The sequence below is a fragment of the Hippoglossus hippoglossus genome, chromosome 23, assembly GCF_009819705.1.
Source record: "Hippoglossus hippoglossus isolate fHipHip1 chromosome 23, fHipHip1.pri, whole genome shotgun sequence".
NCBI lineage: Eukaryota > Metazoa > Chordata > Actinopteri > Pleuronectiformes > Pleuronectidae > Hippoglossus > Hippoglossus hippoglossus.
The window spans coordinates 1,115,001-1,128,269 of NC_047173.1; the positions used below are offsets into that span (position 1 = coordinate 1,115,001).

Sequence of the window (13,269 nt, forward strand, 5' to 3'; positions counted from 1 at the left end):
CTTTTCATTTTCGTGGCTCGTTGGTCTAGGAGTATGATTCTCGCTTAGGGTGCGAGAGGTCCCGGGTTCAAATCGTGGACGAACCCTCTGCAGCATTGATTACAAACTTTCCCTGAAGATATACTGTTCTCAACAATTAGTGTAGGACTAGAATTGGGCTCAACCCTATGAATAAATCAAGACTCCCCAATGGTAAACTCTGCAAAGAGCTTGACAAAAAACTCTTAATCAAAATAAGTTACTCTTCAGAGATTTATGATGGAAATCTCAATATACTGCCTTTCGAGGTTTAGTGTTGCTAACATTGTTAGCAGGAGACAGTAGTATGCCTATTTTAGTGATTGTGGAGAAATGAAAGGCCAATGGTAAATTCTGCAAAGAGGGTGACTAAAAACTCTCGATCAAAATAAGTCACTCTTCAGAGATTTATGATGGAAATCTCAATATACTGCCTTTCGAGGTTTAGTGTTGCTAACATTGTTAGCAGGAGACAGTAGAATGCCTATTTTAGTGATTGTGGAGAAATGAAAGGCCAGGATGTTTCATTCCTACTTGAACAATCACCAACAGTGTTTACCGAAATGGCTGCTTTCGGAAAGCTTTCCTTTACGTGGCTCGTTGGTCGAGGAGTATGATTCTCGCTTAAGTTGTGAGAGGTCCCGGGTTCAAATCCCAGACGAGCCCTCTGCAGCGTTGACTACAAACTTTCTCTGAAGTTATACTGTTCTAATTAATTGACCTAGGGCTAGAATTGGGCTAAACTCTCAAGATCAATGAAGACTCCCCAATGGTAAATTCTGCAAAGAGGGTGACTAAAAACTCTCGAACAAAATAAGTCACTCTTCAGAGATTTACGATGGAAATCTCAATATACAGCCTTTAGAGGTTTAGTGTTGCTAACATTGTTAGCAGGAGACAGTAGTATGACTTTTTTAGTGATTGTGGAGAAATGAAAGGCCAGGATGTTTCATTCCTACTTGAACAATCACCAACAGCGTTTACCGAAATGGCTGCTTTCGGAAAGGTTTCCTTTACGTGGCTCGTTGGTCTAGGAGTATGATTCTCGCTTAGGGTGCGAAAGGTCCCTGCTTCAAATCCCGGACGAGCCCTCCACTGCATTGACTAAAACAAACTTTTCCTGAAGATGCACTGTAGTAATTAATTGACCTAGGGATAGAATTGGGCTAAACTCTCAAGATCAATGGTTGTCTGCCGTGAAAATAATTAAACATATTAAAGCTCGTCCACTTAACTCCCGTTTGTTTGGGGTCCTCTGCCAGGAGATGGGGTCAGAGCACAAACAGCTGTTGCTGCACACTGAAGTTCGCTGGCTCTCCAGGGGGCGGGTGTTACAATGGCTGTATGAGCTGCGAGAGGAGGTAAAGTTGTTTTTGACTGAAAGTCAAACAGATCTGGCGAAGCACCTGGATGATGCCATGTGGCTTGCCTCTCTCTCCTATTTGGTGGATATTTTTGACCGGCTGAATGGCCTTAACCTGTCTTTGCAAGGCCGCGAATGTAACGTTCTGCTCCTCGCTGATAGAGTGAATGCCTTCACGCAAACAATTGCTCTCTGGCATGGTCGCATCAGTTCTGGAAACTGCGACATGTTTCCCAGCCTTGCAGACTTCATTGCCGATGCATGTGGCACTGATTTCTCCTCTCTCCTCCAATCAGCTGCTGATCACCTTTCAGCGCTGAAGAATCAGTTTGGGTCCTATTTCAAAGAGGACTACCGTTCATTCGCCTGGGTTCGGGATCCATTTCTCTGCTCAGCAGATGAGCTGTCAATAGACATGCAAGAGCAGCTTATTGAGTTGAAGAGTGACAGTAGACTAAAGCATCTGTTTACCACCTACCCTCTTTCGTCATTCTGGGTAGCAATGATGCCGGAATACCCTCAGCTTTGCGACATAGCCTTAAAAATGATCCTCCTTTTTGCGTCGACTTATTTGTGCGAGGCAGGCTTTTCAAGACTGACTGCGTTCAAAACTAAATATCGCAACCGCGCACAGATCGAGGATGACCTGAGGATATGTTTGTCAAACATTGCCCCAAGATTTGAGGACCTTTGCAAGGCAAAGCAGGCTCATGTCTCACATTGACAGACCTGCAAGATTTTTTTTTAAAGATCACAAGAGGCCCATAATAATAACAATATCCTAATGATAGCAATAATAACACTTATTATTATTATGATAATAATAATAATCTAATAATAATTGGTCGATTATCATTAATTATAATAATAATAATATAATGATGGTGATAACTACCCCTAACCAGCTTTGGGGGGGCCCAGCTTGCAAAAGTTTGAGAACCCCTGGTCTAGGAGTATGATTCTCGCTTAGGGTGCGAGAACCCTCTGCAGCATTGACTACAAACTTTCCCTGAAGAAAGACTGTCCAAGTAAGTTATAATTAATTGACCTAGAATTGGGCTAAACTCTCAAGATCAGTGATTGTCTGCAAAGATGGTGACAAAAAACTCTTGATCAAAATAAGTCACTCTTCAGAGATTTACGATGGAAGTATCAATATACAGCCTTTAGAGGTTTAGTGTTGCTAACATTGTCAGCAGGAGACAGTAGGTATAGTATACATATTTTAGTGATTTTACAGAAATGAAAGGCCAGGATGTTTTATTCCAACTTGATCAACATCCACGTGGAAGAAAACCAACATCAACGTGTTTGCCGAAATGGCTGCTTTCCGAAGGTTTTAATTTTCGTTGCTCGTTGGTCTAATCAATTAAGCTAAAATTACAATTGGGCTCAAATCAAGACTCTGCGATGGTAAACAATGAAAAGAAGGTGAAAAATATCTCATTTAAAGTAGGTCAGAGTGTTTTGAAATGGAAATCTCAATATATGGCCTTTAGAAAGTTAGTGTTGCTTAGTATACAGAGTATTAGCAGGAGAGAGGGATATGCAGATTTTTGTCAATGTGGAGGAATGACAGGCCATGAGGTCTGATTCCTACTTGAACAACCATCAACAGTGTTCCCCGAGATTGCTACAATGGTCAACTATTAAATTATGTGGCTTGTTGGCCTAGGAGTATGATTCTTGCTTTGGGTGTGAGAGGTCCTGGGTGCAAATCCTGGACGAGCCCTTAAATATATCTTGGTCAGTCTTTCCCTTGAAGACGGATTGTCCATGTCAAACGCAGTTCTAATCAATTGAGCTATAATTACAATTTGGATCAAATCAAGCCTCTGTGATGTAAACACTGAAAAGAGGGTGACAAAAAAGGTCACACTCTTTTGAAATATAGAATGGAAATGTCACTAAATGGCCTGTAGAAAGTTAGTGTTGCTTAGTATACAGAGTTTTAGCAGGAGAGAATGATTTGCCTATTTTTATCAGTGTGGAGGAATGACAGGCCATGATAGTTGATTTTTACTTGAACAGTCATCAACAATGTTTACCAAAATGGCTACTATGGGAAATTCTTTTATGATGTGGCTCGTTGGCTCAATACGGCCGGTAGAAATTTGGTGTTGCTTAGTAAAGAGAGTATTAACAGGAGAGAACGATATGCTGATTTTTATCAATGTGGAAGAATGACAGGCCATGATAGTTGATTCCCCCTTTAACAATTATAAACAGTCTTTACCGAGATGGGTACTATGGGCAACGTTTTAATTTTTTGCTTGTTGGTCTGCAATCTTCTTCTTCTTCTGTTCAGTTTATTGGCAAGTGGCAACCAACACCAAGGTGCACTACCACCATCTACTGTGTTGGTGCACCGTTCCCTTGATATCTCATAGCTTCTCCTACTTCTTAATTCGGACTTGTGGCAGAACCTACTGTGTTGGAGTCTAAATCAGAGTTGACTAGGCCATATTAAATGGTTTTGTCCAATCCTGTCCCCCTTAGATAATGGAACATACTACTAATTCCCATGGTAAATACTATTTCAAAGCTCAGTTTTTCCACTTTTTTAATTTCCCTCATGCATTGCATGCTCCACTGACTCCTCTATTTGGCAGTATTCACATAATCCTGTCGGATGTCTGTTTATTAAGTGCAGTGTATTATTGAGTCTAGTGTGTCCTATCCTCAGCCTAGTCTAGATGTTCTCCTCTTTGATGCTCCTTTTTACTGTCCTCACTGTGCTCACTTCCTGCTGTACTGCATAAAGGTGTCTCTCTGTGTGAGCTACATCCCAGCTATGCTGCCATTCTTTAATAATGTTTCCTTTGATGATTGTTTTTGCTTCTGATTTACTGAGGGAAATGTTCATGACTTAGCTCTTGACTTTGATTCTTGATTTTGGGTTTGCTAAGCCAGTAAATCCATCCCTTCCTTGCCCTTTATTAATCTGTGTGCCTGTATCCACATATAAGTAGTCACAATATTCATATTTTGAAATCTATACAGTGTCGAATATCTCATTAACAAAATTTTGCCTACTGTTGAAAATAACTTTAGCGACATTATTGTTGAGGATGAAACTGTACACAAAACAACCGTCCTGATTTGTAACTTTTCTATCCTCTTTAATGCTGCCACAGCCACTATCATCTTCACTGTGTAAACTGACAAATCATCCAAGGTTCTCCCATTCAATGAAACTTTTAAGTCTGGTATACTGAAACATAGTGAAGGCATAGCGTTAATGATGTCTGATCTACTGAGCGGGCCACATGGCTTTCATAGTACTGCTATACAAGTCAGTAGCCAGTCACATTTACCTTTAGCCTCAGCATACCCTCAAATTAAGCCTGTATGCTTGATTACGAGGCCGAAACCCTTGATAAAGCTAAGGTGCACCAGTGAAGTTATGTCCCTAACATCCGCTGGTGGCCGCTAACAACTACATGTTATGGTAGTTGGTACCTTAAATTGTGCAAAATACCTTCAAACATACAAGGGATATTCACCATCTTGTCCTATATTCTAAAATATAGGTTTCTCAGACACTGTTGGGACTGGTTTTCCTTTGATGTACAGTAGAACCTATGATCTAACCTCTGATGATAAAGATGCTACTTGACTTCGGTTGCCACTTGCCAATGAACTGAACAAAGAAGACCTGCCAATAGAAGTGTCAAGGAAGTTTTGAGTGCTTGTGGCTGCAGCTCTTGACCTGGGAACCTCAAAATGGACCTGGAGCAAACCGTCACTGTGCTGCTGTCAGAAAATGAACAACTTGGACATGAGAACCAACTGTTGAAGTTACTGTTTAGTGTAGTTAAGGAAAACAGTGAGCTGAGAGCCAGGATACAGAGCTTCAACATTGATACTCTGGGGTCGTCAACAGGTAGTGTTGTTGTTCTTCTTTGCCAGTTGATGACAGCTCAAGTTAGAGGAGTTGTGTAGTGGCAAAGAATTTGAGTGAAATTAAATTAAAACAGGAACAAAAATATAAAATACAATTGTGAGTTGTATGAGCTGAGGTCAGTGAAGGATTTCTGGTTGCCTTTGATTTTCAAAGGGATATTTGTATTTTGAATTTCTTAGTTCACAAGATTACCTTTCTCTGACATTTTGGTAGCATAAGCATGCACAAGTATATACATAAACATATACATCTTAGTGGTTCCATCTTAATATGTAACGGCAGCATTTCAAAAATATCCGTTGCCAGGAAAGAAAATAACCCAGAATGTTCCTTAGCAGCAGTTTCTGATTGTAAAAATTAAATCCTTTGACTTGATTTCAGTAATATGATCATAAAGTATCAATAAAATTAAGCAACAATTTGTATATTTTTAGCTGTATACTTAAACTTACATATATCATAACAATCTTTCTCTAAATCTTTTTTAGATATACATATATTTCTAAAGCAAATGTATTAGTTCTGTGTTGTTTTTCTTGCAAAATGTACAATTATCAATGTTATAGAATTCAAATTATATTAGGGAACCCAAACCACCTTTTGTCTGTAACCCCTTTTTAAATCAACAGAAACTCAGAATTGCGTTTTCTGTTTACCTCAGACAAGACAATAATAATATCATGATTTCTTGTTGTCAGTTTGCTTCCCGTCAGGTAGAAAACCAACCAGTCTGTGGAAAACAACCCTCGATGAGAGTCAGTTCAGAAAAAACTTGAATCAGACCAGTCTCCCACATGAACGTCGAACCTTGTCCCCCAACCACTTCAGATCTTTCATGCCAAACACGGCTCACACAGACATACATGAGAAGGCAGAGTCTCACAGCTGCCAGGCTGATGTGGCTCTTGATGGCAAAGGTGAGTGACGCTTATTTACCTATGTTCTTTTTACCCTGTTAAAAGGTTTTAGTAGTTTTTCCTTACTCTTGTTGAGGGTTAAGGGCAGAGGACGTCACACCCTGTTAAAGCCCTATGAGACAAATTGTGATTTGTGAATATGGGCTATACAAATAAAATTTGATTGATTGATTGATTGATTATTTTGGTAAGTTTAAGTAAAAGTAGTGTTCCAAAAAAAGAAATTGATTCATTTGAATTATTTTATTGCTGTTGCAGATGACACCTTGGGGGAGATTGCTTTACAATTGGACAGGAGGATTCTGTCCAATTGCAATTTGTTATACAAATTATTTGTTATACAAATAACAATTTGTATATTTTTAGCTGTATACTTAAACTTACATATATCATAAAAATCTTTCTCTAAATCTTTTTTGGATATAAATATATTTTTTAATTAAATGTATTAGTTCTGTTTTGTTTTTCTTGCAAAATGTACAATTATCAATGTCATAGAATTCAAATAGTTTAAGCCATTATATTGGGGAACCCAAACAACCTTCTCTCTGTAACCCCTTTTTAAATCAACAGAAACTCAGAATTGCATTTTCTGTTTACCTCAGACAAGACAATAATAATATCATGATTTCTTGTTGTCAGTTTGCTTCCCGTCAGGTAGAAAACCAACCAGTCTGTGGAAAACAACCCTCGATGAGAGTCAGTTCAGAAAAAACTTGAATCAGACCAGTCTCCCACATGAACGTCGAACCTCGTCCCCCAACCACTTCAGATCTTTCATGCCAAACACGGCTCACACAGACATACATGAGAAGGCAGAGTCTCACAGCTGCCAGGCTGATGTGGCTCTTGATGGCAAAGGTGAGTGACGCTTATTTTGGTAAGTTTAAGTAATGGTAGTGTTCCAAAAAAAGAAATTGACTCATTTCAGTTATTTTATTGCTGTTGCAGATGAGACCTTGGGGGAGATTGCTTTAAGAATGCTGGGGGAGATTGCTTTACAATTGGACAGGAGGATTCTGTCTTTCGTCTTCCAGGGCCACAGGAGGTTTTATGGTTTCACAGTGCAGAATATTCCAGTCAAGATCATAGACGTAAGAAACCTCTTCAATGTTAATTGAAGTGTTTAAATGAAGACTTTAATCCTTTTTGACAAATTTGTCTATAAGTAAGACATCAAATCTCAACAAAGCTTCATTCGTAACTTACCTCATTATCAGTTAGTTTAGAAAAACAATATTCACAACAACATTTCATAGTCATGATGCCGAGGAAACTCTAAAGCTTCTCTTTCTCTCTTGTAGGTTAGCACAAATCGGCTGACAGGGAAGATGGATGAAGGCTATCAGTTGTACCTCACTCAGAGGTATGCTGACCTCATTGAGCAGTTGAATCAGCTCGGATACAAAAAGGCACTTCACCCTCCATTCTCTGAATTTATCGTCAACACTTATGGGATCCTGAAGAAGAGGCCTGGAAAACACGGCCCTCAGTCATTGGACTACAACAACCCAGAGACTCTGAAGAAGCTCATAATGACCACTGCTCCAATAAAACTTCAGGAGAACCTGCTGCTGCTGCTCAGATGTCTCTGCAACATGGCCGACAAGGACAGAAGGCCTCTTATTCTCTAGAAGACATGAGTGTATTCAGATTTACAAGCTTGCACAATCCACAAATTGGAAATAAACATTGATGGGGGCATCTGATTGTGGTGGTGTATACTGATCGTGGTGGCAACTGATCGTGGACTATTATTTTCAACAAGATGACTTGATAGACAATATGCCTACTAACACACTCTACCATTCCTGACAATAACTCCTCAATTCATTTAGTTTCCATTATGTTACAAACTGTTTCTTCTAATCAATGTTGTAAATACTCTCGTTTTGTTGATGTTCTCAGTTACACGTGGCATCTATTGCACTTCTGTCCGTCCTGGGAGAGGGATCCCTCACATGTGGCTCTCTCTGAGGTTTCTACATTTTTTACCCTGTTAAAGGGTTTTTTTGAGGTAGTTTTTCCTTACTCTTGTTGAGGGTTAAGGACAGAGGATGTCACACCTTGTTAAAGCCCTATGAGACAAATTGTGATTTGTGATTAAGGGCTATACAAATAAATTTGATTGATTGACAAATGGCATTACTTTGCACATAGCAAAACCTACAATTCTTTACAGGGTCAAACCACCCTATAAGGTTGCTATGTTATCGCTGGTCAAGTTATCAGTTCAAGGCCATAAAGGCCCATTGCTCCCAATGTGCAGTCCACCACTGTATGTAGTGCTTTTCCATAGTCTCGATGATCACTCAAACCACTTAACAGTACACCTTTACATTCACCCATTCACACGAATACACTCAAGGACACTTCTGTGTGTGGAATGGGGAAGATGGGGGGATCAAACTACTAACCTTCTGGTTAGAGGATGATGGCTCAATCCCTGAGTTACAGCCACAAGAGGAGCTGAGAAAGCCATCTTTGTCAATCTGGAAAAAGCATCACTTAACAGGTGGAGGTAAGGAGGTAAGACACCGACTTTCAGCAAAGTCTCTTACACTTGATAATTATGAAAACCCTTTAAGTGCATTTGTTGATATTAGTACAGCTAATGTACAATAAAGCATGATTTCTCAGTCCTTCACAATGACTACAATCATCAAGTTGTTGGGTACCTCTGTCCAATCTATATGGAAAGCAAGACTTAACTCCTGAATGACATAGGTTGAAGTTTACATTGGATGTTTCTAAAGAGTGTGGCTACCATGATTCCCATTCCCATTGATCCTCTTACATTTGATCGTGCAGAAAACCGATTGATGCCTTTTTTTTTTTATTCGAAGACTAAAAGAGCAGACATGGAGTAATACCTAACTTCATTTTAATTGAATTTAACAGTCAGATGAATAGAATTTTGTCAGTGAAGATTAAGATGTCATGGGCTTGTCTGGGATTTTAACCTGCGACCTCTCGCACCCATCATAGAATATAAATATTTCTCAATGTACATGGCTTGGTAAACAGCGAGTTTTTGAGTATGAAACTGATTTTGACAGCCGAATCAATAGACTATTGTAACAGAGAAAAGTCAAAGATTATGATATCAAGAGCTTGTCCAGGATTTGAATCAAGAACCTCTGAATCAAAGAAAGGATCATACCACGAGACAAATGAGCTACTGTATGACATTTGGGATTTTGTCAAAGTAACCGCCTGGGTAAACAGTTTTCATGTAAGAATCAAATGGCATGGCTTTTAATTCCTTCACAATGATGACAATAATGAAGTCGTTGGGTTTGTCTTTCCAATACATATGATAACTGAGACTTAATTTCTAAAGGACATATGTTGATTTTTCAATTTAATGTTTCGATCGAATGTTCCATCTAATGTTTATATTTCTTACACTTTCCATCGCTGTTTTTCAAGACCATGGCTGCTGTGATTTACATTTTGAGTGATCCAGGAGGTAGAGCACGTTGTTCCCTAACAGCTGCCCTCATTCGGCCTTCCAAAGTGTCCCTGGGCAAGATACTGAACGCCAAAACTGTGTGTAAAGTTGTTTGAATGGCAATACTGTATTGAAAAGCCTTTGAGGAGAGTTGTCAACACTCGAAGCATTATATAAATATAGACCAGTTACCATTAAGCTATTTTCAGTCCGTACCTTCTCCAGAGGTTGCCTTGGACACAAGGATTCAGGTGAGTGGTGGTGCAGCAGGAGGAGGCAGGATGGACGTAACATAGTCATTCTGCTGCGGAGATCACATGTTTTTGTTTACAGCACATCGACACCGGTGTCAGCTCTTTACACCACAAACTCTTTTGACATCTTCGTCGGTGTCTCCATTGTGTATGGCACTGCTATTTCATCCGCAAATATTTGTTGTGGTTTTTTCAGGGTTTTTTTTGCGTCCGTTGTGTGTTTAATATGTCATCAACCTTGCAACTTGTTTGTGGTGAACCCTGTGGGGGATCTCCTGGGGTTTTCACACATGGAGTCCCACGAAGTTGCTGCGGACTTTCTACTTGGAGGCCAGCTGGAGAAAGACCAAAACTATGGCGGCTCTCACTTGGACATACGCGTTCAAACATGCACCTTGTCCGGAGGATCTCAGGAGTTCATGTAGGGAGACTTCCAGTGTATTGTGACGACACAGTACACAGGAAGCTCATTCCAGTCACTCAAGCATGACGTTTCTGACTTAGAGGAACCATAACAAAACGCGCAAGTGTTTTTTTCCCAGAGTTTTTGGGTTGGTAGACATGCCAGATACCCAAATTAACGTGTAGAAGCACTAACAAAGTGGAATTTTCATGATATGTCCCCTTTAAGCAACAACAACCTCAAATGGAAACGCGACCACACATCCTGCGCTGCCCGGAGACGCGGATGTCTGACCGAGGCCTCAGCCCCCTGGTGGACTGAATATGACCCACGTACACACAGCTCACCGGCTCCGGAGTGTGTGTGGCCCTTTAAGGCTCGTGGAACGTCTTCCTACAGACTCATCCCACTCTACACGTCACACGCGGAACTGTCAACATGGAGGATCCGAGAGAAGGTTCCACGAACCCACTTCTGAGAGATGGTAAAACATGCTTACGGGCTGCGGTGGGGGATGTGTACCGGCGAGAGTAGGCATCACGTTATTAACTGCTTTGTCAAGTTTCCACTTTCGCCCATAGAAGGCCTCTGCAAAGTCACTTTTTCTTGCTTGCTAACAAGCTACATCAGATACATATGTGAGGCGTTTACATCGACTGTTCTGTTGACATTCACCGAAAACCTGTTCACGGGCGATGTTAATGCATCTTTGTAGTGTTGTTGAAATCACTGGTGTGTCCGTGATGATACAAGTCAAGTCACGGTGGGTAGGGAACACTCAGAATATTTGGTTAATCCAAATAATCTCCTTTCCTCAGCATTATTCCTTGACCCCCCCCCCCCCCGATGGAAAACGTCAAGGAAAGATGCAAAGTGGCGTCTGTAGGAAAATCAAACATTCTGCGTTTTAAAACTCTTTTTTATCAATAACATAAAACAAGCACATACTATAAGGTACAGGGATACACTCTGTGATAAACGTCTTCACTTACAGTCAAGTTTCCTGTCCAAAACAGAATGACACGTCCTGAGAACATATGTCTTTAGTTTATACAGAGGGAAACAGTCAACCATCAATTACTAACAGGAAGTAACAACAATAAACTATTATTGTAGCCTAAATAAACAATGAAACGAACAGGCACGCAATGTTGAAATGGTATAATAGCATGAGGAATATACATGGAGAAAACCTAACCTAAAATTATTTTTTGTATGCATTCTGCAATCAAGGGATTTGAAATGACTTATAATCGCAGTTATAGTATTTGTATTTAGTTGTGCTTATGAAATCAGGAGCTCAGGTGATCATATGAGGATTTACATCAGTTCTGAGTCGTGTCAGGAGAATTACACAGCTTCTTATGTGGATCTGTCCAGGTTCAACCACTATGTTGCTTCACTTCAAACTTTGCTGTTTTAATGAATTGTTGGATGGCATTTTTCTGCTTAAGGCCTAATATTTAGGGATGAGATGACCTGTTGTAAGAGTGAATGTACTAAACGGCTTGAGGATGTGCTGCTGTGTTTGCAGAGTGTTACACGGATTTCCTGGAGGATGACTTCGATGTGAAGACATACACTGCTCAAGCGATACATCATGCTGTCATTGCTGAGCAGCTGGCCAAGCTGGCACAGGGCATCAGTCAGCTGGACAAGGAGCTTCACAGCCAGGTACAACCCCTACACACACCTAGACATCTGAAGGAACACATTTTGTAGCGAGAGCAAAATGATAGTTCATTGATAAAAGCTTTCTAATAAATCAGTGTTTTTTTATACACACAGTTTAATTGGTTATTTTTTGATGATTGCAAATATTATGAAAATGTTTTGGCAAGACAGCCTGAAGATGAGACATTTAGAAACATTTGTATTCAGGAAAACGGCCAACTTTTTACTTCAGTCAAGATCAGCTTCATCTCTTCAAGTGGTAATTAAAATGGCATAATAATAATAATAATAATAATAATAATAATGATCTATTTAAATATATAGCACTTTTCTCAACAATGTTGCAAATACTTTAACAAAAAAAAAATCATCAAGTAGCACAGCAAACGCTTTGACACCTTTATGCACATAGGGGACAAATAAGAATCAGTTGTTAGTAGTTTTTTTGTGTGAAAAAGGCATGACTGGACCACTTTATCATCAAAACAGAGAACTGCATCATAAAGAATGCTAAGGTTCTTGCTGATGTTTTTGGTCAAGTAAGAATATTTTATATGAAGCAGCGTCGTAGAGTTTGTGGGACCAAGGATTATGACCTCAGATTTATCGTTGTTGAATTGTAAAACATTTTGGGATAGCATTTAACATCACTGAGGCAGGCATGCAAACGAACAGCAGCAATGAGCAGCATCATACACGGAACACAGTGACGATCATAAAATCAGCCCCATCCACTGATTTACACTGCATCTTTATTTCCAGGTTGTGGCCAGACATGAAGACTTACTGTCTCAGGCGACTGGGATAGAGTCTCTTGAAGGTAAAGAAATACTGCTTGATAACTATTGTTACTTCACAAATAGTTTTTGTAGGAACAGCTTCATAGATTTGCACCATGGACTTAAGAATGTTTGTTTTACTTTCTAGACAGCCATTGAATTAAGCAGCAAAGAGGACTTTTATACTTTAAAGACATCCTATCAGATGGATACATAGATTCACGTACTAGCCGATGCCTTACCTGGCATTTTCAGCAGTAGCAGAGCCATTTGCGATGCTGGTATCCGTATTGGAACATCTCTACATGTTTAAGGACATAAAGGACAAAAATAATCTGCTCAGAACAGCATTTGTGCTCTGCTAATGGATTTCCACATTGTTTGGTCATTCAAAAATCTAGAATGTATGAAACTCCAAATATTCTGGACACAAGATGTGCTCCACGTCATTTATGTCAATTCAGTGATGTAACAATTGCACTAGCACATCTTTGACTGGA

The 13,269-nt window shown here is 39.8% G+C and overlaps 2 protein-coding genes across 4 annotated transcripts in view; both read left to right on the plus strand.

The window, feature by feature from the left end:
* Window positions 1-5,107: 5,107 nt before the first annotated feature.
* LOC117757719 (speriolin-like protein) lies at window positions 5,108-7,858 on the plus strand. The gene is made up of 4 exons (XM_034579098.1): window positions 5,108-5,267; window positions 6,002-6,205; window positions 7,157-7,299; window positions 7,510-7,858. Exons 1-4 carry the CDS (start codon window positions 5,108-5,110, stop codon window positions 7,837-7,839), a joined length of 837 nt encoding a protein of 278 aa, XP_034434989.1. The 3' UTR covers window positions 7,840-7,858.
* A 2,792-nt stretch (window positions 7,859-10,650) lies between these two features.
* The window catches only part of cog5 (component of oligomeric golgi complex 5), a 48,751-nt gene continuing 46,132 nt past the window's right edge, over window positions 10,651-13,269 (plus strand). For 2 of the 3 annotated variants that reach the window (XM_034578554.1, XM_034578557.1), the window contains exons 1-4: window positions 10,651-10,666; window positions 10,706-10,800; window positions 11,851-11,990; window positions 12,753-12,810. In XM_034578554.1, the coding sequence (XP_034434445.1) occupies window positions 10,755-10,800; window positions 11,851-11,990; window positions 12,753-12,810 (244 nt within the window). In that variant the 5' untranslated portion in view covers window positions 10,651-10,666; window positions 10,706-10,754. Of the gene's footprint in view, window positions 10,667-10,705; window positions 10,801-11,850; window positions 11,991-12,752; window positions 12,811-13,269 lie in introns of those variants that run through there. The other variant, XM_034578556.1, reaches the window with a different exon arrangement.

Excerpts from the sequence above, each read along its gene's own strand:
- LOC117757719 (XM_034579098.1), top strand. The coding sequence starts at position 5,108 with ATGGACCTGGAGCAAACCGTCACTGTGCTGCTGTCAGAAAATGAACAA. Across the intron at positions 5,268-6,001 it reads TACTCTGGGGTCGTCAACAG|GTAGAAAACCAACCAGTCTG; the intron begins GTAGTGTTGTTG and ends GCTTCCCGTCAG. Across the intron at positions 7,300-7,509 it reads TTCCAGTCAAGATCATAGAC|GTTAGCACAAATCGGCTGAC; the intron begins GTAAGAAACCTC and ends TCTCTCTTGTAG.